The following is a 24,289-nucleotide window of genomic DNA, read 5'->3' as shown; positions in this document are numbered from 1 at the left end:
TTTCTCAATTCATCATAACATTAGGATTAAGCTTTTTCTTTTAGTGATAGAGTCACCAGTTTATGTACCGGTGCATTTAGATGATTGTTGGAGTTGATGGTCGGTCCTCGAAAGGTACATGTACATCCATCTATTTATCTATATTATCGATAGAATTAAATATTACTACTTAGGCTTCAGTGACCACTGAACAAAGAAATTGAAAAACTCATTGAAAAATTAACGAATTATTTTATCGCATTTAAGTTGAACATAATGAAGAAATGCAATACTTACCGCTCATCCGAATTTTTGCGGAGCTACTGGTGACGACCTGCCGCGTCAGTTTGTGCATCGTCCGACACCGGTACGAGGGATACCGATCATTATACTCTAGATTGTGAATTAGAAGCTCGCCAGTGGGTAGCAGGTGATATTTACCGTCTGTAAAATATACAGTGTAAAAATAAATTGCACTCCTTCCGGGGCTCTGCTGGGTCCAGGAATGATAACAGGTCCAATACTTACCACCCTGCAGCGAGGGATAAATGTAAAAGGCTGGTTCCTGCACCCAAGACACCACCCGTACTAGCTCCTTAACAAAATTAGGCACTACACAACGCAGAATCGCGGTACAGCCTCGGGATGCTGCCAGCACTTCGACGTCGACTTTGTACGCTTGAGCAACCACTGGCATCGGGTTGGTCATGGAGCGGATGGGCAATGATGGCAGCAACAGAGCGTGCGGTAATCAAAAACACAAGAAATGTAAGATTGCATCGTTAGTGACGGCATGATTATCAATGCAAATGAGATTCAATACAATTCTGTCTTCTGGTGTAGGAAAAGAAGGTGTAGTATGCATCATTGTGCATGGAATAGCAAAACATTTTAAACCCTTTTTTCGTACCTGTTCCGTACATTGTTCCTTGTGACGACGAGATCTAGGTATTTACAGTGAAAGACGGAAAAACTAGCTACTTTGATGCTGGAAATTTATGGCGTTTTCGTTTTTCTTGGTGCTACACCGGTGTAGTGCAAAGAAAGAGATAGACTGATTACACCCAAGTTTGAATGAGTGTAGCACCGACTACACCGGTGTAGTGCAGTGTCAAAAACGAATATGCCATTAACTACAGTAAAATAACAGTTTGTTTATTTTCAGAGATGTATTATGTAAAATCAACTAAACCTGCTGCGGCAGGCAGTATTTGATATCTTGAGGTAGCAAATGGAGTCCTGTGTCTCCAGTGTCTCCAGTGAAACATCTTGTGATACCATACATTAAACAACGTAGTCGTTGCAGGCTTCACCGTCCGCACTTGTAACATTTTATACAGGACTACCCGAATTCCTGACTCGGAGGATACAGCATGTTGTTAGTGCTGCTGATTATTTAAGCAAATTTTGGGGTGTTTTCATGAAATACGTACGGCAGCATTATGTTTGACTCACACTAGGGGAAATATGGGTAAAACCGACACCCCACGACTTTTCCCAGAAATAAAATTTTTATTAATTTTTTAATGATTGATTATTATTAGTACGACTCTTTTGAACATTTCAAGACAAATTCAATTTACATTGGAATGTCAAATGTCATGAAAATAAACCTAACATACGAAAACAACGTTCGTGCTCGTCTCGATGTTAGTTTTTGTTTGTAGATCGTAAGGTTTTAATCGAACAAAAGTATTTAAAATCGCCATTTTTTATTAGACATTCTTACCTACCTATCATATCATCATCTGGGTGCGTTGAAGACGAGTTTGAACCATTCAATATTATTAATAGTGTTTTTCAAAAAAAAGTTTGCTGTTGTGGTAAAACCGACACCTTTTTGTGTGGGTAAAAGCGACATACTGCTTAGATAGTTGGATATATTTGTAATTAGTATGAATGGTTTAGTATATTTGTAATCTTTCTATTACACTATTATCACGTTATAGTAATAGTAAAAATGCGAAAAAAACTCTTTTTACCAGTCGCTTGAAAACTGAGCCGCTTAGTGAAATTTTATAATTGAAATATTTGAACAAAATCTACTTCTATTCCACTATGTTAATACAAAATGCCACATTGAAACGTGGTAGAAAACAACAAACTAAGTCAGTAAAATCAAACGGTATTATTGTTAACCACGAAACTGCATTAGTGTTCGTGAGATCAATCGACGATCGCTCTATTATCCTATTACCTACTGTCAAAATAAACAACAAAGCAAATACAGTCAAAATCAAAACATCAATTGCTGTAATTTTTTGCTGTTGGGATTTAACTGTTTTAAACAGAAATTTTATCATTAGTTTGGAAATTTATGTGTACTTAGCACTGCATAATTATTGTGTTGTTGACTCCGTGTAGAGGTGGATAATTTTTTTCAGTTGTTGACACTCAGAAGCTTTGATATATTTTGAGGTCATTTGTGATAAAATCGAAACATACAGTCAGGGTAAATTCGATACTTGCTTTATGCCCCAGAAACAGGTTCTGTCTTAACTGTATTGCCTTTTGTTTCTTATAGATGCCACGGCAATGTGTTCGCAAAACGAATCGGCAGAGCTGGACCCCAGCCCAGCTGAAAAATGCTAAAAGTGCAATTGACCTTGGCATGTCAATAAAGAAAGCAGCAAAGGAGTATGGCATTCCTAGATCGACGCTCATTGGACATATTTATGGTGGAAACTCCATTAAGCTTGGATCGAAAACCTGTGTATTTACACCGGACCAGTAGAAAGAATTGATCCATCATCTGCTTGAGCTTGAGAATCGCTTTTATGGGATCACCATGACCGATGTTCGCCGCTTGGCTTTCCAGTTAGCTGAAAAAAATAACATGCAACACCCTTTCAACAAGATAAAAAACATTTCTGGGTGGCATTGGTTAAAAGGCTTTCTAGAGCGAAATCCGAAGCTATCGTTCCGTAAACCTGAGGCTACATCAGCTGCAAGAGCCAGGGGGTTTAATAAACCAGCAGTAAATACTTTTTTTGATTTGTTGGAGAACATTTTGAAAACCAAACATTTTCAAGCTTCTCATATTTATAATGCTGATGAGACAGCTGTATCTACGGTAAATGTAATATCTTTAAAAAAGGCTTATATCTATATGCATTGGAACGTTTTCAGGTGCCCAACAAGAAGGCCAAAATCGCGGCATTGAAAGGAAAAAAGCAAGTTGGCAGTATCACATCTGCTGAAAGAGGAGATACGACGACAGCTGTCATGTGCATGTCCGCTGCGGGGCACCATGTTCCACCGTTTTTGATTTTTCCAAGAGTAAGGCTACAAGAGTCAATGAAGAGCGGGGCTCCCGCTGGAACAGGATTTGCGTGCAACCCTTCCGGATACATGACTGTTGATATATTTAATAGTTGGTTTGATCACTTTTTACAAAATGTTCACCCAACGGCTGAAGATCCTGTGTTGTTGATCGTAGATGGACATTCATCGCATACAAAAAACTTGACAGTGACAGATAAAGCTCGAGACCATCATGTAACTATTTTAGTTATACCTCCTCATTGTAGCAACAAACTTCAGCCATTAGATGTGACCTTCATGGCCCCGTTTAAGACCCACTATGCAAATGCAGTTGAGGTGTTCTTGCACAGCAATCCTGGACGAATTATTGGTATTCGCAAAGTAGCTCAGTTAATGGGCACCGCGTTCCTCAAAACTGCTGCACCATCGGTGGCAATTAATGGCTTTAAAAAGACGGCATTGTGGCCTTGTGATCGTGAAATCTTTGATGATAATTCTTTTGCACCATCGCTGGTAACTGATCGAGCGGATCCGGAACAAAACCCGTCAACATCCTTATTGGAAAAGGATGAATTCACTCCTGGCAATACATTCCAAATTAATTGTAATGATATTGAAAGTCAAGTTGGAGAAAAAAAGCAAATAATTCTAATCATGATTCATCCTTTGAAGTACCACCAATAGAACTTATACCTATGCCAAAAATGCTTAAACCCAGAGCTACTCGAAAACGCCGTTCAGAAAAAGCAGCTGAAATCACCTCACAAGATTATAAACAAAGCAGCGAAAGAAATCAAAGCAATGAAATTAACCTGGAAGCAGGCATCCAAAAAGCAAGCCAAGCCTAGAATCAAAAAATCTGAAATCTCAGAAGATTTCCTCTGTGATGCATGCGGACTCTGCTTTTCAGATTCCGTTGATGGTAGAGGATGGCGCGTATGCCAGAAATGTGCGATCTGGTATCACGCTACATGCAACGATATGAATGCTTCTTTTTGTCAGTTTTGTTCTTAATTCAATACATTATTAGTTTTAACTTCTTTTGTTAAGTTTGAATGACAATAATAAATGGATTCTTTTATTTGATTTTCACAATAAAAAAACTTGATGAAACTATAACCCTTAAACGTGCAGTATTATTTAAAAAGAAAACAATATGAAAACATTTCAAAATAATCGTAGGGGAATTATGGTTAAAACCCACACCTTAAGCTTAACACTTTTTCTAAGTTGCCACCAAACCAATAAAATTATAATTTTAATGCACAATTCTTCTTCAGAAAATTCTTAATAAGACCTAATTTTTTCAGCGCTTCGAAAAATTAATTTCATTAAAAATTATTGGTTGTAAAACTTGGAAAACAAAGTGAATTTTTGTATGCACTGCGGGTAAAACCGACACCCTATAGGGGTAAGATTAGATATATGCGTGATTAATAAAGTGTGCGTATGTATGATGCAAATATGTGCTTTTTATTGCTGCATAATGTAGTGAGGGGAAGAAAGTTCGAAAGCGTAGTACTATAAATAAGAGTATTTTATGCTATAGGATTATTTATTGATATGAGTATTTCCAAATAATCCTTGCGCACATCATTGCAACCTCCAGTGTCATTTTATTTCGTAAGAGAAGATTTGCAAGCGTTCTACGTTCTGCTAATTTGATTCATTCACTTATAAGTGACACACACACTTATTAGTAAAACTATTTTTTTACAGATTTGATTTTTACGGACTCTGATCATCAACGATCTATTGGGGTATACATAATATCATTATCTCATTGTGATAAAGTTCGTCTATGACAAACCAAGAGAACACTAGAAATTCGGTTTGATGACCTTTTTGCAGAAATAGCAAAAGCTTCGATAGAATCAGATAAGTAAAAATTCCAATTTTTGATTTTTAAAGAGACTTATAAAAAATAAACACAATAAAAGTATTTCTGTGTATTTCAGCTATTACTATAGTGTGCTAATAGTGTAATTGAAGTGTCACAAAGATCCCCAGCCTTTTGTAACGAATCGCAAGTAAACACAACCATCTTAACAGTGTGTCGGTTTTACCCTAACCAAAGGGTGTTGGTTTTACCCCAACAGCGTACATTTTTTTATAAAATCAATTAAAAATATTGAATTTCTCAAACTCATCTTCAATGCACCCAGTTGATCATAAAAAAGGCCGATAATAATAGGTACTGAAATTTGTGGTGATTTGAAAAGCTTTTGTTCGGTTAAAACCTTAAAATCTACCAACGAAATTTTACATCCATACGAGTATGAACGCTGCTGTCGTATGTTTTGTTTATTTTTATGACATTCGGCGCACTAACGTAAATCCAATTTTTCTTAAAATGCTCTAAATAAACGTACTAATAATAATGTATCATTATGAAATGAATAAAAATTTGATTTCTAGGAAAAGTTGTGGGGTGTCGGTTTTACCCACAGTGTCGGTTTTTCCCATAATTCCCCTAGTAATGTATTCAAAATTTTGAGAAAAAAAATGCACCTTAAAGGGTTAATATTACAATCCTTTTCGTTTTTTCGTCCTCCCACAATGAGTATATCAACAATTTAATAATATATGTAATAGTGTTAACAGATATTTATACGGTGTCGATTTTACCCCGACAGGTGTCGGTTTTACCCTAATAGGGTGTCGATCTTACCCGCACTACAGGTTTAATTACCTGAAAAGTCGTCGGTTTTCAATTTAACAAAAATCAAGCTTTATCAAAATTCTCAATGGAAAAAGTTTGTGGAACGGTGCATCAAGAGTCAAAGTAAAAATCTGTGTGGTTTGCAGGTTGGAAATTTGTGTGAAATATTGTAAATCTGTGATATTCCTTAGGGTGTCGGTTTTACCCATAATTCCCCTACATAAAATAAAGGAACCCATATGGGTATAACTTTAACAAAAAAATAAAGGTAATAATAAATACTAGATAAAACATATTAAATATTTGTCTAATATTTGTTTGCTGCTGTTTGGATTTTACTTTCCCCTAATAAGTGAGCCGTAATTTTTCAATCAACCCTAGCCGTCGATAGAACATGCGCTACTAATGGGAAAAGTTTTAGATACTCGACACGTTGTGCTTTGTGGTTAACTCTTTCTGGCTTTTTGTCTCGTACAGAACCAGCGTTTAATAATTTTCTGTGTTACTTTTTTAATTGATGGTTGTGTCCCAGTTGGGTCCACCCTCCACCCCTTACGCATTTTTAAGTGGAAGAGGCGGTTATCTTGAAAATATTTTGTATCTTTCCTGTCTAAACATTTATCTTGGCAGCATAGCATATTTTGTTCCATCATTTGATTTGTTACACTTGTTGCAGCTCACTCCCGTAGTCTTTGTGTTCTATGAAGTTGAGTTTTTCGCCAACCTGAAATCCGAGGTATGTGACTGATTTGACTCTCTCTATTTGCTCACAATCTATTTCCATAATAGTACTCGTCTTAACTTTACGATTTTCAATGAGCATCCTTCTGGTCTTAGTTCTGCTGAGACAAAGTTTTTCTTTTTTTTTCGTATTCAGTTACATTTTTTAAATCGTTATTTGCTCCCTTTGCAATAAAATCTATTTCATCACCAGTCCAATATAATATGGAGTCATCTGCAAATAATTTCAGTTTTCTAGTACTTAAACAACTCTTGATTAGAAAAACTCTAGAAAGAGAACTGCGAAGACTCCATTTTGGATCGATTGGATTCGGGTTTAGCTGTCAAAAAAACGGATCCAATCGAGCATTGCCTATCCTTATAACATTGGACGTGTTGCCATACAATGCCCGGGCATACGTTGCCAAAAATGCTGCTTTTCTCTTCGCAGTTCTCTTTCTAGAGATTTTCTACTCTTGATATCATTGAAGTAGAGTATAAACAACAAGGGACCCAACACACTTCCGCCGAAGATTTGAGAAGGAATTACCAAATTCAGTCCGTTGACTTCTATTATTCAAATAACAAACCATTGCAATGCTGTGTCACGGATCCCAATTTTATACAGTACTTCGATCAACTGTGTTCGGTCTATCATCTCGAAAGCCCTTTTAAAATAGAGAAATACCTCGAAAGTGTATTTTACACATTCAATGTTGGCTTTCGTTACAACTTAAAAAAGGGAAAAATTGACTCACTCTTAGTCATGTTTTTCAATTGAAAATAGCTCACTTTCTAAAGTCTACATCTCTAAACCGGGTAAAAACAGTCAAACCACTTGGTAACTTAATGAAAGTACAATTTTTTAAATACTGACTAAAACAGAGCGCCTAAAACTGCCCTCTACACAAACAGTCGCAATGAAGATAGTTAGATTCTGCATTTATCTTCCAATCCCACGTAGTTGTATTCTATTTGTAAAATGTGTTATTAACCATTCAATTAAACTACTTCAATAATAATTTTAAAACTTTTTACAAATGTAATGTTTGGTATTTTACGAACATATTATGTGATACGCGGATTCTAAAAAGCATATAGAATATCGAGCAGGTTTATAGGTTTTCTCTGTAAGGAAGACAAAACACAAAACCTGTTGAAATACTTTTTCTCCATGCATCTTTTTAATTGTTTATAGAGAAACAAGTCAAACATTAATTTGTTTGGAAAGTATGTTTAAGGTTATTGAAATCAAATACAACGGAGTTTCTGTCTGTGATTATTTTAAATATTTTAACGAAGTGCTTTTTTTTACTTCCAGTCAACTACAAAAATATCTAACTGTTCCACACAAGATTTACAAGAAGACTATCACTCAAACAAGTACTGGTTGTGTAACTCATGTAAAGCCCAAATGGAAACTATGAAATCTAAAAAAATTGAGCACTGTGGAAAAAGACACTAAACAGGCAATTGAATGTTTGAAATCAGAAGTCAACAAATCGAATGAAAAGATCGATACACTGGTTGTCTCGGTTGATTGAAAACCCGTTATCGTCAACGGCTTTCAGTTGCCATTCATCTGCTGAACTTAGGCACAGTCCCACATTTAAGCTTTTTATTTCAAATATTGCATCAGATGTTACGGATAATGAAGTATCCGAGATCACTCTCTATTAAGATTGCACAGAGAATGCGCAAAATTCGCAAACGAAAAAAGCAGTTTTTTTCCACACTGTATGTCAGATCTTCATAAAAATCAATCAGCGTATGTAGAATGTTCTTACAGTACTGCTGATTGATTTTTATGAAGATCTCACATACGGTCTGGAAAAAAAGTGCTTTTTTCTTTTGCGAATTTTGCGCATTCTCTGTGCAACCTTAAACGATTAGTACCGTTTTGGAAGAATGCAGCTTGTTTGGATTTTGTTTCATTTAGACTTAAAATAAATTTGCAACATCGAGCTACTGCATTGAGGCCTTCAAGCTGGCCGGACGGAATGAAATGTAGAGAGTTCAAGGATCTAAGGATAGCACCGTTGCAGCCGATTCATAGAACCATTTTAGATTATTGTTACTATATAATTACTCTTTTGTAATTTTTGTTAGTTTATGTTTCTGTGTTTCCATTTGATTTATATAATTATTTAATTATATACAAAGGTATTCGTTATATTTTCAAGCAATGTAAAATTAGTATAAGGAATCCACCATTGGGGCCATCGGGCCTGTTGGTGTTACATATATACAAATAAAAATACAAATCAGTTGATACTTCGAAAATGACTTTTAAAACATATGCTTGACCTTTTAATTGACGTATCTGTTGCACCTACTGTAAAACCGAAAGTAAATAAGCTTTTAATCCTGTACAAATACGAAAAAAGATGGTAGAATGGGGCATTTAGAGCATTTTTTTAGTAAATACATTTAGTCAACGAATGGTTTGTTCATTTTGTCCGTGTTAAAGTAGTTGACCTTGGAAAATGAGCTATTTTCAATCGAAAACCGTGAATAGATTTATAAATTCAAGCGCAAGTAAGTTAACGTATTATTTCATTAATACTTGGTTACATAAACTGGATTTGTGTAATCTTTTCTCTGGCACCTATTCTGTGAGTGTGTAGCATGATCGAATTCTTGAAACTGTGCGTGGGAGCACGGGGGCGAAAATACAGAGCAAGAAGGTGACGAAGATACAAAAAGGACAGAAATAGAAACACATATTGATTCAGAATATTATTATTTTTTCGTTAAAAGAAAGAATGATAAAATCGAATTAGTTAAACCAGTTCAACATTGTAAAAAAATTTCAGTTTTTTTGAAAACAAATATTTTAGGGGACGAACTATAATACATCTACTCTCTAACTAATGAAGCTAATCTGTCAAATTGCTGTCCTCATTTTTATGTTAACAGATTGTGGGTCAGAATTAGCATGTGTTTCCAATATGCTGTCCATGAAATAATCAAAGAATTTCCAGCTCATTCCCAACTTCCACATCATCAAAAATAATGGAGTTAACACTGTTATTGTTTGGATTGGTCAATCGCGTTATTGTTTTTCACAGCTTCTTCTCATCACCTTTATTTCATTCAAATCCATAATGCAATGATTTGCACTTAGCATCGCGAATTGTCTAGAATATTTATTCTGAGAAGTTTCAAGAAGATTCTTGCGCTGCTCATCATGTAGATTTCCAGAAATGTTTACGTGTCGATCAATGGAGAATGATGTACTATTGGTATCACTAAAGCAGAGGGTGCGATCACAACGGATGTAACAGACAAAACAAAGATCAAAGTGGCGGTTATTTTAGTTGCTAATAGGATCAATTTTTAGTAATGTGGATGAACAGAAGCTGTGAAGAAGCCTCGCCGTTTCTGAGGAAAGAACGGGGGGATCGGTATTTGGGTAAAGAAATTCATTGCAGGATGATATCCACAAAATGCTGGGGAGATTAAAATCTCATTTTACGATGATCTTGACGACCGTTTTAGCATTTTCAAGGTTAGGAAAAATTGAGCTGCTGTGTATGTCAACGTATTCGATGTCACGGGATCGGTTGAGTGGGTCGTACAAATCGCACAAGTAGGGAACAGTGGGGAGTTGTGAGCACCGTCGATTCCCGCTAAGCTATAAATGATAAAAATGTGGTAATTACTTTTAAATGCTTGCATTAGAAAATGTTTCATTAACTCATCTTCTTCGTGTTTAGGTAACTAGCGAGTAAATATACCACACAAAAAGTTTTTTTTTACTCCAGTGTATTTGTGGTATGTGGAGTACCGTTATGTAGCTGATTTCAAAATAAACTAGACAACAAAGATATGTAAAGAGGACAGCTGTGAACCACCATTAGTGGGGAGTGGTGAACCATACATTTCAGTGGATTATAGTTTTTTTTAAAGAACAGTATCATAATTAAATAAACAGAGATGACTCATGCATTTTATGATTCTTTTGTTAGGGGAAACTTTGCTACTGCGACCACTATTCAGGTTATCTTTTGTGGCTGCCCCTGTTTGCTCTACATGTTACAAATTGCCCGAATCCAACGTAGTTGGAAGCTAGTTGTTTGTTTGTCCACATGTGTCGTCCCAACCGGGTAGTACATTATTGATGTAGCTGAGGATCCGTTTGGGACAGGTATGCCATATCTCGTGAGGCGTCATAAGATGCCTTCCGAAGTATCGCTCCCTTCGAAAAAAATAGTACTGCACACTGGCAGATAATATGTTCCGAGCTCCCGGGCTCGTAGTTACAAAATCGACAAATGTCATCTTGACTTTTGCCGATTTTTTTCAGATGATACTTAGCAGGACAATGTCCCGTAAATAAACTTGTGTTTATAGGTAAGTCTTTACGTTTTAGATCCATTAGTTTTTTGGCTCTCGTTGTATCTTTATGTATGATTTTTTTAGCTTGTCGAGCGCCTTCCACTTTACGCCAGGCGTTTAGTAGTTGGACTCCTACCCAAGCCGAAGGTTCTAGTTTAATGGCACAGGTAGATATACCTAGAAATGGTTCTGGTCCAACAAACATGATTGATGAACCACGCCTGGCTAATTCGTCGGCCACTTCGTTACCATCGATTCATTGGTGGCCAGGTACCCAGAATATCATTATTTTACTTCGAGTTGCCAGTTGTTGTAAAGATCTGATGCACTCCCAAAAAAGTTTGGACTCACATTTCGACGACCTTAATGCCAACAGTGCTGCTTGGCTGTCCGAGAAGAGTGCGATTTTTGCATGTCTGTAGTTTCGTTTCCTACAGACCTCTGAGCAAGTGTATATTGCATATATCTCTGCCTGGAGAACTGTAGGCCACTTTCCCATAGAAATCGCTTCTTTAATTCTTGGTCCGTAGACTCCTGAGCCAGTCAGCTCACCCATTTTAGAACCATCCGTATAGAATGATATTGTACCTTGAGGCAGTATAGGACCCCCTACATCCCACATCTGACGATCCACTATGTAGACCTCATATAAGATATCGAAGTTCGGTTTAGGCTCCATTTTATCCTGAACTGTTGTCAAGATAGGGTTTAGTTTGATTTCCTTTATTATTCTCAGGTGACCATTTAAATCCCCATCAAATAGTGGTTTACCCTTTAGCACTCTCAGAGAGCCAAGTCTTGCCTCCCTCATAACATGTTTGTGCAATGAAGGTAGATGAAGCATGGCTTCCATAGTTGTAGTGGGTGTTGATTTCATAGCGCCTGTGATAGAGAGGCAGGCTAGCCTCTGAACTTTAGTTAGTTTAGCTTGGGCGGTCTTTTGCTTAACTTTGGGCCACCACACAATGGAGGATAAGTTAATCTAGAGTTAAGCTAGCGATGGTCGTGTAGGACCAGTAAGCCGACATCAGTTTGAGACCCCAAGTTTTCCCGAAGAGTTTACTGCACGCCCACAGTGCTGTTGTTTCTTTATTAACGGCGTATGTCAGGTGCGAGTTCCATTTCAGTTTTTTGTCTATGATAACACCTAGGTGTATCGCTTCTTCTGCGTAGTTGATTGTAGTTCCACTGAGAGTTGGGGGGACCAACTTCAGTTTTTACCTATTGGTAAATGGTACAATGACCGGTTTTGCAGGATTCACGTCGAGTCCCTCTTTGAAACACCATGTAATGATGAAGTTTAGGGCTAGTTGAATCTGATCGCTTAGTACAGATTCATGTTTTCCCCTCACAATTAGGACAATGCCATCTGCATATCCAACAATCTCGAAACCCATTTCAGTCAGATCATTGAGAAGATCGTCCACCACTAGTGACCAGAGCAGGGGTCATAGCACACCTCCCTGGGGACAACCTCTATTGGCTGTTATAGTTGCTTTCGTGTCTCCCAAATTTGCTGGGATCTCTCGACTCTTGAGCATTGCAAGAATCCAGTCCTCTATCGGGTTTTCCACTCCTCTTTTTGCCAGGGCCTTGTGAATTGATATGTAGGACGTATTATCAAAAGCACCCTCGATGTCAAGAAAAGCGCAAATTGCTATTTCCTTGAAATCGAGGGTTTTCTCAATAAGTGTCACTAAGGTATGTAGGGCTGTTTCCGTAGATTTGCCCTTTTAATATGCAAACTGGTACTTGTTTAGCGGAGCTTTCGATAAGTGCTCCGTTCGAATATAGTGGTCCAGCAGTTTTTAATCAGTTTTAGAAGTGTTGATGTCAAACTAACAGGTCTAAAGGTCTTGGGTAGTGTCAGGTCTTTTTTACCCGTTTTTGGAATGAATATTACCCTAACTTCTCTCCAGCTTATAGGTGTGTGCCCATGCATAAGACTGGATCTCAGGATGTTTAGTAGGTCCGGAAGAATTATGTCTGCCGATTTTTGTAGAAATATTGGAAGAATGTTATCAGGGCCGGGGGATTTGTAGGGTTCGAATGTGTTGATAGCCCATTTAATTAGAGATGGTATGAAAATCTGACAGGCCAGTTTTTGTGATGCCTCACAAGTGCTGTTAGGACGGAGTCCATCACAGTCCTGACCTGTCGAATTCACGTCTTTCGCAATCCATTGTTTCACTATTGCCAATTGTAAGAGAACCATCGCCTTTTTTCACTTGCCCTAGGCCATTTATGTGATAATTATGATATAAAAAGGCTCAATTTTATGTGAATAACAGGATTCTACCTCAATTTTAAACTTCTCGTCAGGCAACCGCGAATTCAGCTGGCTTGGCACGTATCATGTTGTCACCTATTCATTGCGAATCAGATCACTTTTCTATCTCATTTTTAGTTCAGAAATATCTTAAAATTTATCTTCAATAGCCCTAATAACAATAAGCCACAAAAATATTCCTTTTTTTTCTACTATTTGCGATGGTTCACAACTCCCCACCATACAGAAAATGCCGATTCCTCGCATTGCACGCATTCCGCCATATCTCAAAGGAGATAAAGATTATTTTAAATTGCTTCAGCCTGTGGATGTATTAAGATGTCTTTTAGGTTTACCAGGTCAAATTTCGAAAATCGACCAATGTTTGTGGTAGTTATGCCCCGAAAATAAAACTTTGTTCACAACTGAAACTGCAACCACAATTGTCGCACAACCAGTACACACGGTGCTCCTAAAACCGTTATTAACAAAAAAATGACCATAAATTTGTCATACGGCATTCGAAAGATACAGTATCCAAGCATCTTCTCAGTGAATTTCAAAATGATCCATCGAAGGATTCGAGAGAAATTGCAATTTGAAGTTTTATGACACGTTTCATAAGGCTACCAGCAAACACCCACGGGTTTGGTCCTATCTCTACAAACAAAAAATTTGTCTACTTATTTAGTACATGGCATTCGAAAGATATAGTAATCAAGTATATCCCCTGCAAGTTTGAAAATATTTCATTGACGGAATCGAAATTTATAACGGTTTGGATGTGGTATGCGGTCATAGATGGGTTTTCTACCAGACTTCCAGCGTGAATCCATGTTTGTCCATTGACTATTTCGCTAGTAACAATTGAGGTTTTATGGTAGTTTTATAGCTACTCATAAAACTTAGATTGAACTTGTAGCATGCTATAAAACTTCAATTGTTACTTGGGTTTAGATCTTTTATACGTGTCGCGGTTTTTAAAGGAAAACCTTACCATTTAATTACATAAATATAATGTACAAAAGGTGTTATTTATATGGTGCACTGAAAAAATATGAAAATAGGGTTGTCTACCAAACGTTAAATATAATGTGTAAATTAAAAAAAAATGGATAAAACTTGGAATGCTTACATCAAAAGGTCATATCTCAATGGTTTGTTGACCGATTCTAATTATTTTTTCATTATTGAACAGGTAGACGTTTCATCGTTAATTTTCAATAAGAAAAATATGAAATAGAGTTGCCTACTTCAAACAATAGACAACATAATTATCCTCAACTATATGTATTATCACTATTTTGTGAATATCTTTATAATATATTCAAAACGACGACCTATCATTTTCTATACATTAGTTGAATGCAACGAACGCAAACTACAAATCATGGAAAAATAAAACCATAAATTTAAAAAATGTTAAAATATTTGCTGATTCAGATCAATTTTTGTTATGATACGGTATTTGTAGGAAATTTTGTACAATCGTGATTCGCAGGTTGGGTTGACAGATGTTAAAACTGGTCAAAGGGGATGTTATTAGTACAAGTTCATCTGCTCATATCTCTAAATATTGTCAATTTTATTGTCGAATTGAACTTATCATGAGAATTTGACATTCAGATGTTTATACAGCAATTGCAATCAACTAGTATACAAAAATATTCACTAAATGATGATAATACGTATAGTTGAGATCAATTATATTGTCTATTTATTGATGTAGATGACTCTATTTTATATTTTTCTTAATGAAAATTAACGATGAAACGTCTACCTTTTCAATAATGAAGAAATAATTAGAATCGGTCAACAAACCATTGAGATATGGCCTTTTGAAGTAAGCATTCCAACTTTTATCCTTTTTTTTTAATTTGCACATTATATTTATCGTTTGGTAGACAACCCTATTTTCATATTTTTTCAGTGTACCATATAAATAACACCTTTTGTACATTATATTTATGTAATTAAATGGTAAGATTTTCCTTTAAAAACCGCGACACGTATAAACGATCTAAATAGTCAATGGACAAACATGGATTCACGCTTGAAGTCTGGTAGAAAGCCCATCTATGACCGCATACCACATCCAAACCGTTATAAATTTCGATTCCGTCAATGAAATATTTTCAAACTTGCAGGAGATATACTTGATTACTATATCATTCGAATGCCATGTACTAAATAAGTAGACAAAAAAATTGTTTGTAGAGATAGGACCAAACCCGTGGGTGTTTGCTGGTAGCCTTATGAAACGTGTCATAACACTTCAAATTGCAATTTCTCTCGAATCCTTCGATGGATCATTTTGAAATTCACTGAGAAGATGCTTGGATACTGTATCTTTCGAATGCCGTATGACAAATTTATGGTCATTTTTTTTGTTAATAACGGTTTTAGGAACACCGTGGTACAGGTTCTTATTAAAACCAGACAATAAGTTCAGATCGGATCGCTGCATACCAGGAATGCAAGAGCGGTGAAAAACTAATCCCTCAATAGATACGACATGAAATTTTCTCGATTACATTAACAGGAGAGTCACATGTCTTACTAGCAGAATTCATTGCTTTCAATCCACCTTATTGGCGCGAGGGAAACATTTTTTGCTACTTTCCTGCAGATGGCGAACTGAGTGCGTTGTGTCGTGTATGTAAAAATTAAGGTGAATTCGCAGTAATGTAAACTACTCATAAAAGCATAAGAGTTCCATATTGAAAAACAGCAAGCCGAGAAAAACGCTGTTCAAGATTTACATTTTCATTGAGCCTTATGGATGGGACAACCATGTTTTGGTATTTTTTCGATATTTTCTGAAAAAACCTGGTAATCTTAATTGTGCATTGTGATTCAGTGGTGATACAGAATACAACCCAACAGATAACTCATTTTCGACAAATATCCATATGGGACTGTTATGCTTTTATGGCCAGTAAACAACGAAAAGGCATAATAGAAAATTTTCGGTTTCTCGCATTAATTTCACAAACCAACACAAAGCTATATAAGAAACTGGGACAGTGAAAAAATATTTTCCACCTCAACGGTAATTAGATTTTTTAATTACACAAAAAACACCGCAAAATCAAAACAGTACCGCATGTCGGTTTACACGAAATAACTCTTAATGGCATAGGGGAAGATGGGGTAAAACGCACCCCCGGGGCAAAATGCACCCTTTGCTTATATCGAAAACAACTGAAAATTTCTAGAACCAGTCGGAAGTCCGCCATAGTAAACATACACTGTCAAAGTTTGATAACCGTACATCAATAGCAGCTCGAGAAATAAATAAAAAACAATAACGTGCTCTTCTCATGTAATTATTGTGACTCGTGCAACTAGGATTTTTCGCTCTTATAAATACTGTTTACTATTACACTAGAGCATTCCAGTTCTATTTATACCGTTGTTCATTATTGCGACAAGCCTAACATATGAAAAAATTTTATAAATAATTAACTTTTTGCTAAATTTATATCTCTGCTCCATCGGGGGCAAAATGCCCTCTTCTTTGATTTTGCTGGTTTTTAATCGAAAACAGAAAAATCGTTTTGAAAACCTACCAATTGCATAACCTAAGGCTATTTAATGGCACACTTTTGTGAAATCTCGTCAGAAAACAAAACTACTTGCTTATTCGCCGAGCATTATGCCCCGTTGTTGCGGTATATTCTACCCCGTTGTTGTAGTGCATTACGCCCCATTGTTGTGGTGCATTTTGCCCCCGCACAGGTGCGTTTTGCCCTGCTTATTTTTCAAAAGGCGATTTTTAATGATTTTGAAGAATTGAATTATTTTTATATTTTTGAATATTTTGCAAAGCGTTATGATTTTGATTACAGAGAAAAATGTTGGCCAAACGATATCATTAATTAAATTCTCCCAATTGATGCTCTATAGCTTAGTTATGATCATATTTCCTTAGGGGGTGCGTTTTACTCCATCTTCCCCATATTTTTTCTACTTTTTTCCTACATTGAAGCATTCTGTTTAAATGACGTCGTAAAGTTTTCCATTATTCCAGTAATCAATGTCACCCGATAAGCGGTTTGTCTCTCTACGCGAGCTTTTCGTATCTTTGGGAAAGTCAGCACGTCAAGAAACCACAGTTTTCGCAATTTTGCAATTTTTGTCATTAATTTAAATTCAATTATTCCAACACTGGAACAAAACAAAATCCGAGAAATAAAAGACAGGGTTTAGCGCGCAGTTCCTACCTTTTTCTATCATTTTTGCTTCATTCGTTCTTGTCTGCTAGCAAATTCAGTTAGTGCTTTCAACTCCATCCCTAATTGGAGTCCCCCCCCTTTTCGCCATACATCCAGCTCTGCCCAGCTGGAACTCGTTTGATCAAAGAACATTACTCAGTGAAATGCGCTTCACCGGTACCAGTGATTTTTATGCGTGAAGACAATACTGAACATTTACTGAATCGACACGATGCATAAAGTGATAAACTGTACACGAAACAATTTAAATATTTTTAAAGTTTCTTATAGTGTCTCCAGCAAAGTTTGTATATAAATATTTTCTGTTTTATAGAGATAGTAGTTTGGTGATTAATCCCCCTAAAACTGAGATATGAATTTTTGATTGGTCATTTATGAAAATTTAAAGCAAAACTTTTTTCCTTTTTTATTTCGACTGTGTTGGTCACGTTTTCCTTTTTTGCATTTTAACGACATTCAATTAGCTAGAGATTGCTGGGTAGGGAAAGTTACGAAAATTAGAGCCATAGTACTCAAGTGAGGGCAAGGATGTGAAGTAAACAGAATGGAAAACTAGAAGTGGCAGGGTTATTAGAACAGGCCTAATATCGTACGGGCTTAACTTTTGTCTTCTGCTAATGAGGGTTGAGCCTTTAAAGCCTAGGTTGAATTCGACTGAACAAATGTATGCTCAGTCGATTCACTGGCTTTTTTGCATAAGAATTACAGATTTTGATCAGTCTAGGTGATTCGCATTCGATAAAAATGCCAAAATGTTCTGACTTCTTCGGTAGAAGACAAAGGGTTAAGTCATCGGAAAACTCTAAGCTTGGTCATATGACCCTATTCCACGCTTTTATAAACTTTCTTCGGTCACATCCTTAATCTTCCTTGAATATTATGGGTCTTAATATTAAAATACTTCATGTCTTCCAGTCCCTTGATATGCAAATCTCGTTAAAACATAAAAAGAAAAAAAGTTTGATTTACTTATAGTCGTTAATAGAAAAAATAAAGAGGTAAATAAATATAGAAATGAAGAAATAAAGAATTAATGTAATAAGGAAACGAATAAATAAAGAAATAAGAGTCTGTCTGTACCAGGAGACATGCTGGTGCATTTGAGTGATTCGTAGTTATGCTGCCAAAGCTCGACCCTCATTAGCAGAAGACAAAAGTCTAGCCCGTACGATATTAGGCCTGTTCTAATGACCCTGCCACTTCTAGTTTTCCATTCTGTTTACTTCACATCCTTGCTCTAACTTGTGTACTTTGGCTCTAAATTTTCAAAACTTTCCCTACCCATCAATCTCTAGCTAATTGAATGTCGTGAACATGTAAAAAACAGAATAAAAAAGGAATGAAAGAAAGAAAGAATGAATGAAAAGAACGAAGCAAAAAAATAAATAATTAAAAAACTAAATAAACAAAGAACTAAATAAATCAAGCAATAAAGAAAAAAGGAATAAAGAAATGAAGAAATAAAGAAATAAATAAATAAAGAAATAGAGAAATAAAGAAATAAAGAAATAGAGAAATAAAGAAACACAGAAATAAAGAAATGAAGAAAAAAATAAATAAAGAAATACAGAAATAAAGAAATAAAGAAATAAAGAAATGAAGAAACAAAGAAATAAAGAAATAAAGAAATGAAGAAATAAAGAAATAAAGAAATATAGAATTAAAGAAATAAAGAAATAAAGAAATAAAGAAATAAAGAAATAAAGAAATAAAGAAATAAAGAATTAAAGAAATAAAGAAATAAAGAAATAAAGAAATAAAGAAATGAAGAAATAAAGAAATGAAGAAATAAAGAAATAAAGAAATAAAAAAAATAAAGAAATAAAGAAATAAAGAAATAAAGAAATAAAGAAATAAAGAAATAACGAAATAAAGAAATAAAGAAATAAAGAAATAAAGAAATAAAGAAATAAAGAAATAAAGAAATAAAGAAATAAAGAAATAAAGAAATAAAGAAATAAAGAAATAAAGAAATAAAGAAATAAAGAAATAAAGAAATAAAGAAATAAAGAAATAAAGAAATAAAGAAATAAAGAAATAAAGAAATAAAGAAATAAAGAAATAAAGAAATAAAGAAATAAAGAAATAAAGAAATAAAGAAATAAAGAATTAAAGAAATAGAGAAATAGAGAAATATAGAAACAAAAGAAACGAAGAAATGAGGAAATAAAAAAATAAATAAATTTGATTGATATTAATATTGATTTCCAAAAGAAAATAAATTTAAAAAATAGGTTTTTTTCTGTACATATTTTTTCGTGTAAAAAATTCCCTTCAGCTTTTTCTCAGATATTTTGCTGCATAAAATATGGTAATCGAACAATTATTTTTGGCTGTGCCAAAACTTCTTCGCCATTTTAAGATATTACTCTAGAGTCAAAATGATCTGATTGACTGCGGAAAATGTTTAGTCTTTCATGCCGGTGAAAAGTGTTGAGTTTCATCGAAATCTAAGATGGTCGATCATGATTTTAATAATTTTCGGACGGATCTTCGTGGAATACCCCAATAAAGGAACTAGTTTGACTTTCCAAAGAAATTAGATATCATTTCCATAAATCGCAATTCACATCAACATCACCGCAATCTACTGCTTCCAGAACAAACGCTGCACACTCTTTGATGAATAAACGAGAACTGTTTGTTGTTTCTCCCGCAGACCAGAAATTTTCTTCAGATTTCGTCTGAATCGATTACTCCATCCATCCTGCCGCTAACTTTCTGCTATTCCCATAAACTGGTAACTAAATTTTCCGATATCTCATCCCAGCCAGATCGAGCAAGAGTGTTCACTACGCTCAGACGTGCCGCACCGCCAAAATTTCTTCATCTTCGCATCTGCTCAATCATCGTCGTCATCATCATTACAGGAGTAGCACCCGAAGCAGAGCGTCGCGTCGCCATTCCGTCTTCTTTGCTGGCGGCGACGGCGGCATTAGTGTGTTCCATAGTTGCTGAGTCACTCGTCCAAAAGCCAGCAGCCGTGCGTCGACGTGATGTCCTGGGGGTCTCGCAATTGAGTCAAGTGCACATTTCACCCTAGAAAACTCTCTCTCCAGAGCAGCTGGGAGAAATTTCAAAAATTAATTCCAATCACGTACTTCGAGATTTTCGTTTATAATGTGATTGGGATCGTGTTCAAGCGGAACAATTTTTCGCACCCACCAGACAAACGGAAGGGAGTGGAAGTTTTTCAGTTATCTGGTTGATTTAGCATGCGATCACGTTAGTGAGTGGTAAGTTGTGTTGGCTAAATATGTCAATGATGGTTGTTTTATTCAACGATTTTTCTTGATTCAGATGTGTATTTTTCTGACACCTTGTGGAACCTTACCCGAACAAGTTGCCATTACAAAACCACAATGATGCATTCTACGTCTTACCCGCCCCAATTATACAATTACCTGCTCGCACTTGCACATCCCGGGAAATAACCCGTCCAACGGTATTCGACGCTACGCATCGATAGATTGTACTATGGATATCCTGCCGATAGGCTGCGGCAGGAAAGGGCAACAGAACCAAGGTGCCATTCCGGAGCACCCGCCTCACTCCACCGACGTCGCCGACGGATGTTCCATCCACCGAAAGCCAGTCGATCGTTGGCTGTGGGCTTCCGGAGGCGGAACAGTCCAGCCAACCGCCGGATGAGTTGGAAAATTCTAACCGCGGTGGCGGTTCCATCACGAACGAAGGCCCCCGCAGGTGTGAGTCGAATGCGTGTGTAGTACCTGTAATAGAAGAAAAGAAATCATTAGAAGATGACCATTTGATATATCCAATCGTGTGTCATTTGCCACAAGTTGAGTTCGATTTTTAGTTGATTTTTGTTTATAGTTAATTTTTTGAGACAAAATAAATTCTCAATTTTGGAATTTCGATTAGTAGTTTTTATGCTCTTACATAAATACCATCTGAATGTTGGTTAGGGTTTATGTTTTCCTATCTTTTTTAGCGGAGACGCATTATCTATCTTGCCGACCACAATGCTCGCTTAAATTTTTTTTTGCAGATTTCAAAAAAAATGTCATGTTAATTTCAACTAATTTAGATGTTGATTTTAACGTGCAACGTAACATTTTTAACACGTTAGAGGAAGAATTTAGCACTGGGTGATCTACTTACACTCTTCCTAGATTGTAATATTGTAGGGTCCACAACCGAAAATCTATCTCCCATAATTTTAAACCTGAACCAAAAACAATTTTTTTTTTGATTCCTTAAAACAACAGTAAGCGACGTACATCCGATTTTTTCGATTTTTTTTATTTTTCACGAAATTACGTACTTTTTAATAGAAAACTGCTGAAAACGGGATAACAATCGACACAAAATTGCCTATTAAAAGATTGGCACAATGAAATAATACAATCCTACATACGTCACTGGAAAAAGTAAATTTAAACATGCTGTGGAAATTTCAGAACGATCAAAAATCATTTGTTCGAGTTACATTTCCAGCCTATTTCTATTCTATCCACTTCTAACCCTTACACAGCCAGTATTGAAAAGCATCCTGGAAAACACTGCAGTTATTCTGTAGTGTTTTTCTTGTCAATATTAATATTCAAAGCATATTTTCATATGTCGCGAATATTAAAACGACCAGGCCTACTCTGCAGAGTTGGGTTTGAAGATGTTTCAAAATTAGACGGAAATTAAATTATTCATTTAATGAATAATTTAAATAACGAATTGTTCTGAATCTTAAAGGAGAAAGAAACGGGGACAACCGTACCGACCGTTTCCGTTTAAAGGGGATATGAGGAATCGTTGGGAGTGACTTGGCTTTGAAGGTTAATGTCACTCCTTTGGTTCTTTGGGATGGGAAAGAGGTATTTACACCTTGCCTTGGCTAATAAGCCCAGGTTAAAGCGCCTTTGCTCGCTCTCTGAAAATTAGGGATTAGGGCGCAAAAGCCAAATATCAAAGCCCGCTCTGAGGGAAACTCCGTGGAAACCGCCTTCGGCCAAACACAATTAACAGCAGTCAACGAAAGATAAAACCTATCAGTTCTGCTTACCAGCAACAACGCTAATGTGAGTAACGCTTTGCCCAGAATCCCACTCAAAACGTTGTTTGAGTTACATTTCCGGGCTACTCAAAAAAGTGGTTTCGAGAAAAACGCGATTAAACTTTTAAATTCGTTCAGGATATACATAAGAGGCGTTGCGGCAGAATTGAAAATTTGAAGATTTATTTATTATTGTCATTTTCCAAATTTTCATATATTATTTTTGAGGACCTAATGCATGCTTTAAGACAATAAAAAATCGGTTTTAGTAAAAATCCACACTGGTGTAACCCCTTCAACGACGTTCATGACTTCAGGAGCTTTGTCGAGGTTTCCGTAATTCCTCGTCGTTTTATCTAAATATTTCATTCATGAGTTTACTATCGGATTTTCTGTCAGAATAGTAGTGTGATTTATGTTCGTGATTTAGGATCTTACTCACGATTTTCGTAATTTATATTCACGTTATCGTGATATTTTAGTCTTGAGCTCACTTTCGAATTTAACACGTTCAGAAATGGAGCTTATGTTCTTGATATGTGCAGTTCTATTAAAATTCAGTGACAGTCCGGTTTCTCCTCTTGCTCAGATCAGAAGCTAGAAAACGTGAAATGGAACAAACAATGAGTGACAATGCAAAGCAAGAGTAAACCCCGTTGCGAGCAAACTGTGTTGCTAGTAACTTCTCGAAATGTCCGGTAAGACCATCGATTCGTGAAGTGGAGCAATTGTTGAAAGTGAACATGAAGCTCAACGTAGCAGAAGTTAATGCTGCGCAATTCTACCATTTACGCAGAAGCAAGCATTTAAGCAGAATAATTTGCTTCGTAGAATAGCTTGAAACACGTCGTCGAATGTAATGACATTTTATACAGCATCCCAACGTATATTAACGTAGTATTGAAATAAAGCTACATGACCTGGTACCACGTACTAGCTCCGCCGCTATCCAACAACGCAAGTCACAATAGGGAGAGGTGGATAGTGTTAAGGAAGATACTTGGAGGAACTTCTTCCCAGGGCGTCGCAACGGCGTTCGTGTGGTGAGAATGCGTCCGACAAACCTATTCAATCCTACCTGACCATCTCAGGCAGTTTATCTCAAGGCATTGCATATTTTCAACGAACACTAGTCACGTACCCAGGGTAGATTCCTACATGCCAATATTGTGATCAGCCTCTACACCACGGAAAACCTTGCGCAGAGGCTGCTAAGAGAAGACGGATCGAATGGCCCCCAAGGTGCGACAGACAACGTACCTTATGTTTCACCACCAAGGAAGAGGATCTCAACACGCAGCAGCAAGCTGCGTCAACAAGACCCGATGGATAGTTGAAAATTAATTTTAATTTTTATATATTGAAAAAATCATAAAAGATCCACGGCTCAGTTATGCTAACGGATTGAGCCGTGTCAAATAAACAAGAGAAAAAAATAGTGAAGATCCATTTTTATCAACCCCCTGGTGCATTTTAGGCTGACGAAATCGGAACATATTTTTTCCTTATATATCCCTTGTTTTGACGTGAGTCTTGGTTTTTTTTTTCTTTTTCAAGGAATTTTATGAACGTGGAAAACAGACAGAGAAGGAATGACCGGACCAGTAAGAATGAAGAAACGGTGAAAATTCACCTTTTTATTGGAAACACTGAGAAATGATATGTCCTCAAGCAGGAATCGAACCTGCGATCTGCGTCATTAGTTCCCAGATGTCTTTGAGCCCATAGGCCCCTCTACATACGTGGAGCCTCTTTGGCTGCACTGCGTACGTTGAGTTGGTACGCTATTCAACCCTCGCTGC

At 36.3% G+C, this 24,289-nt stretch overlaps 1 protein-coding gene across 12 annotated transcripts in view; it reads right to left on the bottom strand.

The window, feature by feature from the left end:
- The window catches only part of LOC131690160 (cell adhesion molecule Dscam2), a 471,795-nt gene that overhangs the window by 137,523 nt on the left and 309,983 nt on the right, over positions 1–24,289 (bottom strand). For all 12 annotated transcript variants that reach the window (XM_058975714.1, XM_058975719.1, XM_058975716.1 and 9 more), the window contains exons 2-4: positions 20,878–21,204; positions 508–669; positions 277–423 (exon numbers count right to left, since the gene is read on the bottom strand). In XM_058975714.1, the coding sequence (XP_058831697.1) occupies positions 277–423; positions 508–669; positions 20,878–21,204 (636 nt within the window). The remainder of the gene's footprint in view (positions 1–276; positions 424–507; positions 670–20,877; positions 21,205–24,289) is intronic.

Source organism: Topomyia yanbarensis, chromosome 3 (assembly GCF_030247195.1).
Source record: "Topomyia yanbarensis strain Yona2022 chromosome 3, ASM3024719v1, whole genome shotgun sequence".
Taxonomy (NCBI): Eukaryota; Metazoa; Arthropoda; class Insecta; order Diptera; family Culicidae; genus Topomyia; species Topomyia yanbarensis.
This window is presented reverse-complemented; position numbering and strand designations above follow the sequence as displayed.